Source organism: Musa acuminata, chromosome BXJ3-11 (assembly GCF_036884655.1).
Source record: "Musa acuminata AAA Group cultivar baxijiao chromosome BXJ3-11, Cavendish_Baxijiao_AAA, whole genome shotgun sequence".
NCBI lineage: Eukaryota > Viridiplantae > Streptophyta > Magnoliopsida > Zingiberales > Musaceae > Musa > Musa acuminata.
This window is the reverse complement of record NC_088359.1, coordinates 29,129,267-29,142,309: the sequence shown is the minus strand read 5'-3', so window position 1 is coordinate 29,142,309 and position 13,043 is coordinate 29,129,267. Positions and strand designations below refer to the sequence as shown.

The following is a 13,043-nucleotide window of genomic DNA, read 5'->3' as shown; positions in this document are numbered from 1 at the left end:
TTACGAAGGTCTCCACCAAGTTAAGTAAGTGAGTCTTTGTAAAGTGACTCTTCATGAGCATATCAGTCTAATATATTATTGAAACATCTTATTGGTCATTCTTTGATATGTTGCTATAATATTTTTAAGGTCAAATGACATGACCCCATAGTAGTAAAAGCCCCTACTAGTTATAATTTTTCGTCATCTCGTACCAATTTTATTTGATTATACCTAGAAAACACATCCATAAATATTAGCAATTCATGTCCAAATGTGGCATCAATAATTTGATCAATTCGGGGAAGAGGGAAGCTATCTTTCTGGCATTTCTTTTTAAGATCGATGTAATCAATACATAATCTCTACTTTTTATTATTTTTTTTAATGAGGATTATATTTGTAAGCAGATAGTTGATCTCATAGATAAAATCAATATATAATAATTTATTAACTTCTTCAACCACTTATTATTGATCAGTCATAAACCTCCGAGACTTTTATCAAATCGCTTGATGTCTCGAATCAATGTTGAGTCGGTGTTTAGCCAAACTTCAATCAATTCTGGCCAATCGCTTAGCTAGCTCATCAAATAGGGTGACTCCAACCTTAATTGAGTGCTCCAAGTATCAATCATTGAGAGGATTCTCCTCTGATGACTCTCCTACCTCAAGATGTGGGTTAGATGGTGACGGTCCATGTGGATCTATCTATCGAATTGAAAGTGCTATTTTTTTTGGTAGAGTGATTGATTTCAAATAGCATTATCTTGACTCATTTGGATCACTACTCAGCTCTCTTATTTAGAAGCTTGTAGAAAACTTAAGTATCATGTGTTAGGTTGATAACATGACTCATATACATTATATACAAATGAATATCTATCATTAGAAATTTAGTTTTTATTTCTTGAACCCAAAAGTTACATAGAGGCCCATAGTTCTTAGTGAGGTAATGGAATCTCTAGTGAACCTTATTAGAGTAGAGGAAATAAGCTATAGATATTTGACAATTAGATCGACTTTTTGGAAGGCGTAATAGTATAAGATTTCAATGGAGCTTCTAGTGTCGATCAAGATTCTCTTTACCAATGCATTGATAATTTTGAGGAAGACCACATTTGTCATCATGCTTAGGGTCAAGATATTTTTCTTCTCGAGACAATCAATTGATCCTTGAACATGATAGATTGATCTCCATTCAGACATTATCTCTTGGATTAGGATTTTTTTGCATAAGCCTTTATGATAGATGCATTGCTACCCCCTATGGCAAGCCCTCCGACGATTACATCAACCCACTGCTCAATAGGTCCACAAGGCCTTGGTGAAGTTTTGTGGACCATGGGAAGGAATATGTTGAGATGCCCCTTTTAAATTAATTCTTCAATCTGTTCCTTCAGGGTATGATAATTCTCGGTATCATTCTCATGATCATGATGAAATCGATAATATCTCACCATATTTCTCCTTGTCGATAGTGCTTTTAGTGGTCGTGAGGTTCGTAATAACACTTTTTCCTGGATTTGCATGAAAACTTTGGTATGGGAAGTGTTTAAGAGTGTAAAATCTCATCAAGCAGGCATTTTATCACCTCGTGGCCTATCATTCCTTGGCCTCTTCGATGAGCTTCCAATAAAGACTCTCTTCATCTTTGACCCTTTTTTTAGCTCAACCTTCTTGTTACCAACTATGACTGACTCTGTAATAATATGTTAGTTGACTTCTTATAGGAATTCTAAGAATGTTGCTAGTGGTTGTGTTATGACTTTGTCGAAAAATCTAAAGAGTGGGAGGTCGCTTTATATAAGTATTGATGAGGATTGAGAGAATCAAATCAACCTTTAGTGTAGCCTTTAGTGATTCCGTTTATTTTCTGATTGGACCGGTTATGCGTTCAAGCAGGATCGTACCGGTTCGGTTATGCTATTTACAGTGGTAAATGACAACACGGATCCGGATCCGGATCCGGATCCGCAATACATAAAACCGACAACTGATCCGGAACACAGAAAACGGATTCGACCCGATAACAACACATCTCCCGCATGTTCTTTGTCACCGGGAAGTCGAAACCCGATAAACTCGATTGCAGGGACTGCCGTCGATTACTCCCGCCCGATACCAAAACCCTATCGCGGGCGACTTCTGCCTGGTCGTCGCCGGCGCCCCGATCAGCGGCACCACCACCGCGCCCGCCGCTCGGTTCTTCCGCCAGATCCTTAGCTCTACAATTAAGATAAATATGGCGTTTTTGGGGCCTTCTTAAATGTTCCTCTTTTTCTCCATTTGCTTATCAAGCAACTACGTGATGAATAGTGGATCGCATGCACGCGGTTGATCTCCCGTCTTCCTCTGCTGCCCAAATCTTATTTCTGATCGGATATGTGAGCAAGCAAAAGCATAGAAAGAAATTTTGGTTCTTATCTTTCTTTAATCTTTCCTTTTCGTAAAATAATTCCGTGCTACATTAACGACTTAGTATATTTGAGAAACTCCCGTTGATACCGTGGGTAAGAGATAGCAATTTGGAGTAACTGAATAGCCATGACTCCTGTTTCTCTCTCTATATATGAATATTATAGAATTGGGAACATTTGATGCCAATTTATACTCTATAATAAACAAATTATTTTAAAGAGTCTTAATTAAATTCAAACTCCTTGATGGAGTACTATTTAGATTAGACTAGAAATTCAAGTCGGAAGAGTCCTTAGGATTTGTTCCTATAAATACACATTGAGTCTCAAGGTTTTGACGAGAGGGATTACCTTTTTGGGTGCTCTTGAGAGTTCTTCTTTGGTAGATCTAAAGAAAGTTGAGAGAAGAGTTCTTCGGATCTATGAAAGTTGAATAATTAATTTTATATATTGAAAATTTTGATTTTTTCTGTAAATATAGGCAAGGGAATTGTTGAACCATGTTACATATTGGTTGTCTAGTATGTTCCTTATTTGTTGATCTTTGGGTTTTCTTTTGATCTTTTGGATTTCTTTTCTCCCTCCCCAACACTAAAATCTGATATTTTTTAGGACCAGTGAGTTTTTCTTAGTGAAAGCCTTATAACTTCTGTTTTTCAACTGTGCAGGTTTTTTCTTTTCCTAAATAAATAGAAGAACACACAGCAGTTGTTAGGAGGAGCTTGTGTGTGTGTTTTGTTTATTTCTTTAAAACAATGGATGCTCTGGGATCAATAATTGGGACTAGGCTTCCTTCCCCCACAAATTTCATCAATATGTCATCGAGATGTATGGCAATTAGATTGGCATCTCAGGATGCTCTCTCTCATTGTTCAGTCACATATAGGAGACACATACTCGCAAAAGCATCTCCTCCTTCAAAAGTGGTGCTGCAGAAAGCTGGGAGTAAATATCAGGGCTTGGGATGTAGATGTAGTGCTTCCGAGACAGTAAGCTGCATGACAAATGATGACGCTTCACAAAAATCGACTCAGAGGAAAAGATTGGCAGTTTTTGTCTCTGGTGGAGGTTCAAACTTTAAAGCTATCCATGAAGCAACCAAGCAAGGATTAGTTCATGGAGATATTACAGTTTTGGTCACAGATAAGCCTGGTATGTATGTTTTGTTTTTGGACATTTGAGGTGGTTGCTTGGAAGAACTTGCTTGTATTGCTTTTGCTCGTAACATATATCTGCAGCTTTTTTCTTCTGTTTTTCCTTTCTTGATGATTATTTTTGTCTTTTCTACTTGGCATTGCACCAATTATTTATTGCTTCTCCTAGTAATTTGGATTTTCTGACTGTACTTTGTTTTCCACTCGATGTCAGTAGAATGCTCACAATTTCCTTCTCCTATCAGAATTGCTCGTTGTTGCAGCAATATCCTAGTGGGGTATCATTGTTGCAACATTTTTGTTCTTGCAACTGAACTACCTTGTCACAAACATAACTAATTGTTTAGTAATAAAATGTTAATAGACTTGCACGAACCATAATAGTATGTATCCATGGATAAGGCTACTCGATCATAACAAAAAAAGTGGAAACGAGAAAATGGAATGTAATCTGTCATTGGAAATTTGGCACCTGACTAATCACCAAAGACACTTGTTGCTTTTTAGCTTAACTGGTTCATGCAATCATTATAATGTTCTTTGAGGAAAAAAATTTGCAAGTCTGTTATTTTTTCTGGCAGGTTGTGGTGGTGCTGAATATGCAAGAGATAATCAAATTCCAGTTGTTATATTTCCTGGATCCAAATCCTCACCTGATGGTGTCTCAGCAGCTGAACTTGTAGCAACCTTAAGGTGAATATTCTTGTTGCAATCTTCTTTCTTGAACTCTAATTTAAGCATCAAATGAGGTTTGGTCGGAGATATTTCCAAACTATCTTCCCTTTATTTATCTCTTTGTTCTCCATATTTTTTCTTTTTATTGAGTTTCTAAACTTGTATTTTCCTTTTTTAGATCTGATATATTTGGGTTTAGTTCTGATATAACTCGTGGTACACATTATCATTCCTCGAAATGAATAAAAGAACAATGAATGACATAAACCAATTACAAAAATTTAAGATGTCATTTGCATTACATGTATTTTTAATGTTGTTCAACTATTGTTAGACCCATATCTACATGTGGTGTTCATAATTATGTTTCCTTCGAGAAAGAAGATTATGGATGTAAACTTGATACATGATTGTTTGAAATTTGAGGAGGCAAAAACTATAAAACTTTGAGACTCGCTGTGGTTTGAAATTGAGTTTCAATTCAACCTAATTGATTCCTATAAAATACCTTAAATCAATCAAGAATAAAATAAAACATATATCCATTTTGATAAGCATGTATAGTCTCTATATTGATTGATGAGTAGGAAGATCAATGTCACCTCTATCTTCAGAGACGTCTTCTGGAATCCACCCAAAGGGGCAAAATCGTGTAGGGTCCATCTCAAAGAAGATAATTCCTCATGAGCTCTCATGCTTATAATGGTGAAAACAAAAGATAACTTATCATATGGTGCCTAAGAGGCCTTAACACCCTTATTGTGGATATACTAATAAACACATTTAGTTCCATATCGATAATGGAGTAGGGAACCAATGTCTTATAAAAGCCGAAGTCACTCGCTATGGAACTTGTGGATTCCAAAACCTACTCTTTTGTAGCTAGACTAAACCTCAACTTGATCGATGAAACTCATACAAGATCACATCTATGTAGCTTACTTACAAACTTTCTATGGTACTTCATAAGGTCTAACATCCCCAACCAAGAGTGGGGGGATTTAGTTTTACACAAAGCTACGTTAATGATCCCGCTCATTCGGAAAATTCGCTCCTAACTAGGAAGAACTATGTCTAACTCACACTTGTGGATTCCAATTACTTCTCAGAACCAATCGTAATAAAAATAATTATATTTTTATTCAACAAAAAAAATCTACAGTATGTGTTGGGATCCCCTTTGCTCCTAGTCAACAGTAGTGGCTTCCGTTTCAGCAGCGTTCAGCTCCTCTTTGACCATGGTCCCTATTGCCTCGTCCCTCAGCACTCCCTCAACTTCCCCCTGTGTTCAATGGCATTGGGCCATCATTGGTTATAGTTGGACTCAAGACTTAAGGCCATCATTCCTGACCAATACGAATCGGTTGTCCAACAAGCACTGATCCCTAGGGTCTTTGGGGACCACCAAGCCTGGATGGTCATGGAGGACTCCAGAAATTCTCAGTTTGTACCCGTAGTTGAATTTGTTGAACCTCAGCTGGGTGATCCCCTTAATGAATCCCCTCTACCTCTTGTACTTGGCAATCCCCTCCGCCTTGTAGTCAGTTGGCATGCTTGTTCGGCCTGAAGGCACTTCTAGAGATCCCCCACTAAGCATTTGTGGTTGTTATTCTTACCTTGGGCCCTCAGTAAAACAGAAGTGTTCATAACCTAGGTCACTATTTTCGCCTATTCTTGAGATTTTTGGTTAGATTTTGGATGCTTTGCCTTCTTTCAAACATTGCCTTATTGATTGTAGGAAATTTGAGGTTGACTTTCTTCTGCTTGCTGGTTACTTGAAGCTTATACCCATCGAATTAGTTCAGGCATTTCGAAGATCCATATTAAACATTCATCCATCCCTTCTTCCCGCTTTTGGTGGTAAAGGTTTTTATGGTTTAAAGGTGCATGAAGCTGTCATAGGGTCTGGGGCAAGGTATGTGAATAGCTTCCTGTTCCCCAAATAATTACAAACAGAAACCATTTTTACAACCTTTCACTCTATGTTCCAATCTCTATGTGGTGACTTTGTTTTACAATCTGCAGGTACTCTGGTCCCACAGTTCACTTTGTTGATGAACAGTATGATACTGGTCGTATCTTGGCTCAGAGAGTAGTGCCTGTGCTAACAGATGACACCGCCGAGCAGCTTGCAGCAAGAGTCCTTAGCCAGGTTATCAAGTAATTTATTGTTTTTAATTGAATATTCAATCAGATGATATCAGAATTATGTTTTCTACTAGCCAATTTAACTTAAGCAAGAGCAATGGCTCTTTGTTTCTACCATGAAAAAAGAACACCTGTCGCTATGTCAATACTCAGCAGTCTCCTAATGATAGTTAAATCTTTCATTGCAGGAGCATCAAGTCTATGTGGAGGTAGTAACAGCTTTATGCGAGGATCGAATTGTTTGGAGGGACGATGGAGTCCCTCTTATACGCAGCAGGGACAATTCAGATAAACTTTACTAGTAGGAGAACAGTAGAAAGTGTTGCGTTTAGGATTGTTGATATTCTTGATACTATGTTTTATAATATTTTTTTAAAAAAATCATTCATTATATTAAACACCATATAAGATATATTCACATGTATTCGAATATGAGATCTACTAACTATGCAACAATTGTGCATTTGCCATGAGGATGTCTCAACAGAGAATATATTTAATGTTCTGTTCTTACATATTGACATAAATAAGTATGCAAGGACATTTTTCTACCTATTAGAGGTCAATTTTGTTTCAATTTGTTTCAGGCTATCGATTTCTTTTAGCTCCATGGCTTTGTGCACACAAGTGTTTACAGGTAGTATTAGGGTTTAACATATGAATTCAAGAATTTGCAGATTGGACACCATTTTAGTTCTCTTGTTGAATCTCACAAACGGGGTATATAATTATCTCTCGAACTGATATTACTGTGCAGTTCATTGATCACCACTACCTCTTGCGTGTATTTTGTGATTACCTCATGTTTTGTGCAACAATATATAGCGTTATCATGTCTCAAAAGGAGTGTCCCTTTCGCCTTTGTGTAGGTTTTGTCGTAGTAGCTTTCTTCTCGGCAATATATGTAAGGTTAATTATATATTTTCTTTTATAGTTAGTAATCTTTAGTATTCTAGTCTTTATATTTTAAAAAGTTATATTGATAATTAAGATAAAATAATTAGGTTCCTTTATGCTAATGATATTAGTTTTATCGATAGAAACACAAAAACAAAAGGTAACAAAGAAATTTTAAGGTTAAGTGACGAACGATCGGTGGTGGTGGATAGTGGCATCATTGGCATTGACATTAACACAGTTGCCTAATTGCTTTTAACGACGATAAGTCTGCTCTCATTGGGATGCCACCCACCTCCATGAGGAGTTGGCTGCTCGTCCCACGTCGCTCTGTATTTGTATTAATACTAACACAGTTGTCGAGTGACAACTGTCTCGACGTCAACGTAGATGGTGGTGGCCACCATGACGTCTATGTTGAAGATTGTGGTCGCATCGCCATTGACCCATTGACCAAATCCCAACCTTGACCCAAAGCTGGGGTTGTCGGAGCTCTTGTTGCTCCGCTCAATCTCGAGCGACATATACATCAGTATCGACACAGATGTGAGTGATAGTGGGGGGGAGCGATAGGAGCTCCAACAACCCTAACTTTGGGTCACATTTGGGATCCACCCCTCGCTATCAAGCGGCATCTGCATTAATGTTGACATAGATGTGAGCAACATGAGCTCTGGTGACCCTAGCTTCAAGTCGAGGCTGGGATCCGCCCAACGGGTCAACCACGAGACGTCCACCATCTTCACCATAGATGCTACATCAACCACCACCATTTGCATCAATGTCAATGCACTTGCCTCTCAATAACTGTGTTAGCATTGATATAGATACATAGCAGCATGGGGCAAGGCCGGGGAGGGGTGTGGTGTGGGGGGTAGCAAGAGGTTTCACGACCCCAGCTTCGAGTTGAGGTTGGAATCCGCCCAACAAGCAACGGCGAGGTGGTCACCATCTTCGCCGTAGACGTCATGACGACCACCACCATCTGCTTCGATGCTAACACGGTTGTCACTTGGTAACTGCATCGGCATTATCGCAAATATAGAGCGAGGTAGGCGACGATGAGGTTGGCAATGTGCTCCTCATGGAGGTGAGTCGTTGCGGTGAGAGTAGACTTTATCGACGTCGGAGGCAGCCAAGCAACTGCGTCGACATCGATGGCAACGATGTTGCTATCCACCACCATCGACATCGTCTGTTACTGAACATTAAAATTATCTTTTTACCATTTATTTTCGTATTTTCGTCAATAAAATTGATATCGTTAGGATAAATGGATGTCAATGTAACTTCTTAAAATGTAAAATTCAGAATGCTAAATATTGCTAACTATAGCAAATAATCTATAATTAGCCCTATGTCATATGAATAATCTCAACTCATTTTTTTTTTTCATCATATATCATTTAGAAGATGGATCAAAATTCCATCCAAACCATCCCTATAATCATGTTTAATAGATGTTTACAACAAGACTTATTATCCATGATCTCCTGAATCTGCACAAAATATTCGAGACGATATACTCACAGGTTGAATAAATATTTGATTGTTGATGACACGATACACAATACATCTGATGCAAGTAATCTGTGATACATAAGATGCACATAAGATTAAATCCTTCCTTATTAGGACGAAAACATAAACACAGTTGAATTTATCATGGCACATCCATGTAGTGCCAATTTGCTAAGTTATAGTCCCCGTTCTAATCTCGAAGTTGTACCCATCGTATCAGTCATATAAGTTCTCTCATTAATATCCCAAAATGGATGGTCACATGAAGATCTTTGCCCTGCTCAAAATCTCAAGAATAGTGCTATTTAGCTTCAACATAGTTTATTTTGACAAGTACATGTTCTACACATTCAAAAGCATCAAACTCATTTACCAATATAATTCATATTAAAAAACAGTCCATTAGGCAATTTGAGAGCCTATAATTCCATATAATGGGTGTGTAGAACATTCAATAAGATATTCAACAGGTTCAGTAACGCCAAATTCAATCACCAACGTAATTCATATCAAACAGCAGTCCATCAGACATTTTAAGCAACTAGTCACATCAACCTCGAACATAGAAATTGCTGCTACAATGATATCTTCCCAAAATCGACAAGTTTCAGCTCGTTATTCTTCAGCACAATTGGATGCTAGGAGTTCCAAGTACATAACTAATCCGTGAATGTTATTGATGCAAAAATAAATAACTAAATGCCAGATGCTGCCTCTTCAAAGTAACAAATGAAATCTCAGGAACAATTTACTGAAGCTGAAGCTTTTTGATCGATTCAATTTGCTTCGCGGGGTTCAGTCCCTTGGGGCAGGCATGAGCACAGTTCATGATAGTGTGGCAACGGTACAGTTTGAACTCATCATTTACAGCGTCCAGGCGCTCCTTTGTGTACTGATCCCGGCTGTCCTGTATCCACCTACACAACATAGCAAACCTTAGCCATGAAGAGCTTATCCAAGCAAAATTAAAGCTACCAAAAACTAATCTGAGTGCTCCCAGGATACAAAAAACAGAAAGAAAGACAACAAAAAGATAAAGGGTTGTACCGGTTGATAATATTCATCAAAAAAGTAGTGCAATAATTCATGCCTCTAACTCATTTTTTTCCTAGTCCATTTATTGTGTAAGACACATCATAATAGCACAAAACCAAACAATCTTCAGGGGATGAATCCTGAAACATATGACATATTCTAGGGATAACATGCTAATATATGTGGGTAAATGATAAGAAGTAATAGGAAATAAACTGCCAGGTCTGCATTGCTATGATTGGATTAACAACAAACTTGAGTCGCATATGACACGCCGCCCATACAATAAAAGGTCTACAGAATATTATTCCCGGATACTTTAGTGCAAATAATCCAAATCAAGATCTTGCTAATAGGAAGATTCTCTCTCAAAGAAAATTTGAAGGCAAAAGAAATTTGCCAGAAATAAAAGATGGGATGATTGATTCCATTATTCTTTCAAGTTATAAATTTGTCTGGTTACTCTTTTTATTGTATATGAGATTTATATAAAAGGAGTACTGGAAAACAATTATGACTCAATGAACTTTCAATACTATGTGCGAGTGGTGTAAGATTATCTTCTTCTCCTAAAGTTGGTCTGGATTTTGAGTGACTCCAAGATAAGCACCCATTTCCTATCTTTTACACCTTTATATAAACCCTATATTATATCCTGCTTTTCAAAGTCATTACGATATTTAACTTGTCTTTCTACTTATATTTACCAGTCTACAAGTAACACATCAACAATCCACTCAACGCCCTTGATGTTCAATATCTTCTTTTACCTTCCCAAACTGCTAAACATTTGGTGTCATTGGAGAGCAATGTTTCCTACTACATTGAAGACAAGTGAAGCAACTTCTAGAACCAACCAAAACTACAATGGGAGGATTTACTTCAACCAAAACTTCTTTTTATGATTGACTTCTTTTTCCTACGAATCAGACATGTTTACATCGAGTATTATTCTTTATTTGTTAATTTTCATTCCATGTGTAATTCCTTTGAGCCCTAGGATCCTTTGTTAGCTCATAAAGGAATCCTCAAATATCATCTCTCGTTATCTCTCAGAAGATCCTAAAAAAGACAGCTAAAATTAGATAATTTCATGAAACTCAAAAATATGAATATAGTAAGCTTGTCTAATCTTCTTAAACCTTGACTGGAATGCAAATTCCTACCAATATAAACCACCAGGTTCACCTTCATTCTTGTTTCATATGAAGCAATAAATCACAAAAAACAATACTCATATAGATACAAAGAAACACGTGGAAACAACTTCTCGATTTATGTGAATAAAACGCGAGGAAAGAGAAACAAACTTCCAAACTTAAGAATTTCTAATACTGAAGGCAGCATATGAGCAAAAACGAAGCCCCTAGCCATACAACTAGCAATAAACTGAAGAATTAAAACAAAACATGACACCAATGAAAATGTATTGTGATAAAGCATTATAAAGATTATCCAAAACAATCTGGAAGATACCACACTGTAACAGAGAGAACCTATTCAAAACCCTAGACCAAGTGCACCGACATACAGAAGTTGTAAACCGATTCAAAACCCTACACCAAATGCACAGACATACAGAAGTTGTAAACCTATTCGAAACCCTACACCAAGTGCACATTGAATCCAAGCAGGAGGCATGATTAGCTGAAAAAAAAATGTAATGGTCATTTCGATATCAAATTTTTGGCCTTTTTTTTTTTCTGTTCATCTACATATGATATCATCTAGTAAACGGATCTCTAGAGATCAACTCTTAAGTTGGAAAAATCATAAACTCCAATCTTCTCTTTCCTCCTCAAGGACACAAAAAAGAACAAACAAATTCATAATGATCATCAACCTTCCAACCCCATTATGGTCGGCCGAACATTACTCAACATAATGATAACATGATACCAAACAACAAAAGTTCATCCATTTCACAATTAAACCAGTCACAGACCAATCAGCAAGCAGCAAACTTGAATCAACAAAGCTAACCCAAGCATTGTAAAAAGAATACAAATGAATCAACAAGTTATACCTGTGAGCATGGAGGAGGGCAGCTGGCCCAAGATAGGCCTCAGGATTCCACCAATAACTAGGGCAGGAGGTGCTGCAACAGGCGCAAAGAATACACTCGTACATCCCATCGAGCTTCGCGCGGTCCTTCTTGCTCTGTGGGATCTCCTTCGGGGGGGTGGGCGGCGGGTCCTTCCTCTTGAGCCATGGCTCCACGCTCTTGTACTGGTTGTAGAAGTTGGTCATGTCCACCACTAGGTCCTTGATCACGTACATGTGCGGCAAGGGCGTGATCGTCGTGGCCGCCGAGGAGGCCGGGATCTTGGTTAGACAAGCGAGGCCGTTGTCACCGTCGATGTTCATGGCGCAGGATCCACAGATGCCCTCGCGGCAGGAACGGCGGAAGGTGAGGGAGGGGTCCATCTCGTTCTTGATCTTGATGAGGGCGTCCAGGACCATGGGGCCGCACTCGCCAAGGTCAATCTCGTAGTGCTGGAGTTGCGGCTTCTCCGGATGATCGGGGTTCCATCGGTAGATGGAGAAGGTCTTGGTGCGCTTGGGCTTAGCCGCGGCCGCCGCCGAGTCGGTCTGGGAGGAGTGGGGCTGAGCCTGGAGAAAAAGCGCTGCAGAGGAGGCGGCAGCGGTGGCCGGCGGGCCGTTGGTAGGGAGGAGGCCGCGCGCGACAGCGGATCCTCGGCGGAGGAGAACCCTCGCAGCGGCCATATTTGAGATGCGATCGCCGAAACAGCAAGCGAAATAGGTGACAGAGAAGGAAATAGGAAAAGGGAATTTGAAACTGTTCTGCTCACAACCAGTCCATATAGTGGGACGGCATGTCGGTCACGATAGAATACAAATAATGTTTCTACTATTTACATGAGAACCCTTTGTTCACCTGTCTATTATCATAGATCGCTATACTACTCAGTATTCGGGCCCAGTTCTTTTGCCCAATAAAATAAACGGTACAATCGTGAGTATGTTTCGGTCGTGGAAGAAGATTTTTGAAATAAAAATCTGAAGAGGACGACTTTGCGAGTGGCGTTCATGGGGTTCCACAAATGAATATTCTTATACGTGGCATCATACAATTGGTTGCCAGAAGAGGGTTCCGCTACCTAAAAGTAATTACGGCCACCCGCTGTTCCACTACGTGGTTACTCGAGATGGAGCCAAAGTGGAACCCACAATGGTCCACCTCTGCATACCTA

At 38.8% G+C, this 13,043-nt stretch overlaps 2 protein-coding genes across 4 annotated transcripts; one reads left to right on the top strand and one right to left on the bottom strand.

Moving 5' to 3' along the window:
- Window positions 1-2,047: 2,047 nt before the first annotated feature.
- Window positions 2,048-6,888, top strand: LOC135652745 (phosphoribosylglycinamide formyltransferase, chloroplastic-like). Of its 3 annotated transcripts, none has more exons than XM_065173952.1 (6): window positions 2,048-2,183; window positions 3,067-3,550; window positions 4,134-4,245; window positions 5,966-6,142; window positions 6,253-6,379; window positions 6,564-6,888. In XM_065173952.1, exons 2-6 carry the CDS (start codon window positions 3,154-3,156, stop codon window positions 6,675-6,677), a joined length of 927 nt encoding a protein of 308 aa, XP_065030024.1. In that variant the 5' UTR covers window positions 2,048-2,183; window positions 3,067-3,153; the 3' UTR covers window positions 6,678-6,888. The 3 variants fall into 3 exon arrangements, with proteins under 3 accessions (XP_065030024.1, XP_065030021.1, XP_065030022.1); XM_065173949.1 differs by having other exon boundaries at window positions 2,050-2,365; XM_065173950.1 differs by having other exon boundaries at window positions 2,050-2,397.
- A 2,381-nt stretch (window positions 6,889-9,269) lies between these two features.
- Window positions 9,270-12,631, bottom strand: LOC135653450 (succinate dehydrogenase [ubiquinone] iron-sulfur subunit 1, mitochondrial-like). Its single transcript, XM_065175439.1, has 2 exons — window positions 11,855-12,631; window positions 9,270-9,710 (listed from the first exon to the last, which is right to left on the bottom strand). Exons 1-2 carry the CDS (start codon window positions 12,553-12,555, stop codon window positions 9,542-9,544), a joined length of 870 nt encoding a protein of 289 aa, XP_065031511.1. The 5' UTR covers window positions 12,556-12,631; the 3' UTR covers window positions 9,270-9,541.
- Window positions 12,632-13,043: the final 412 nt, after the last annotated feature.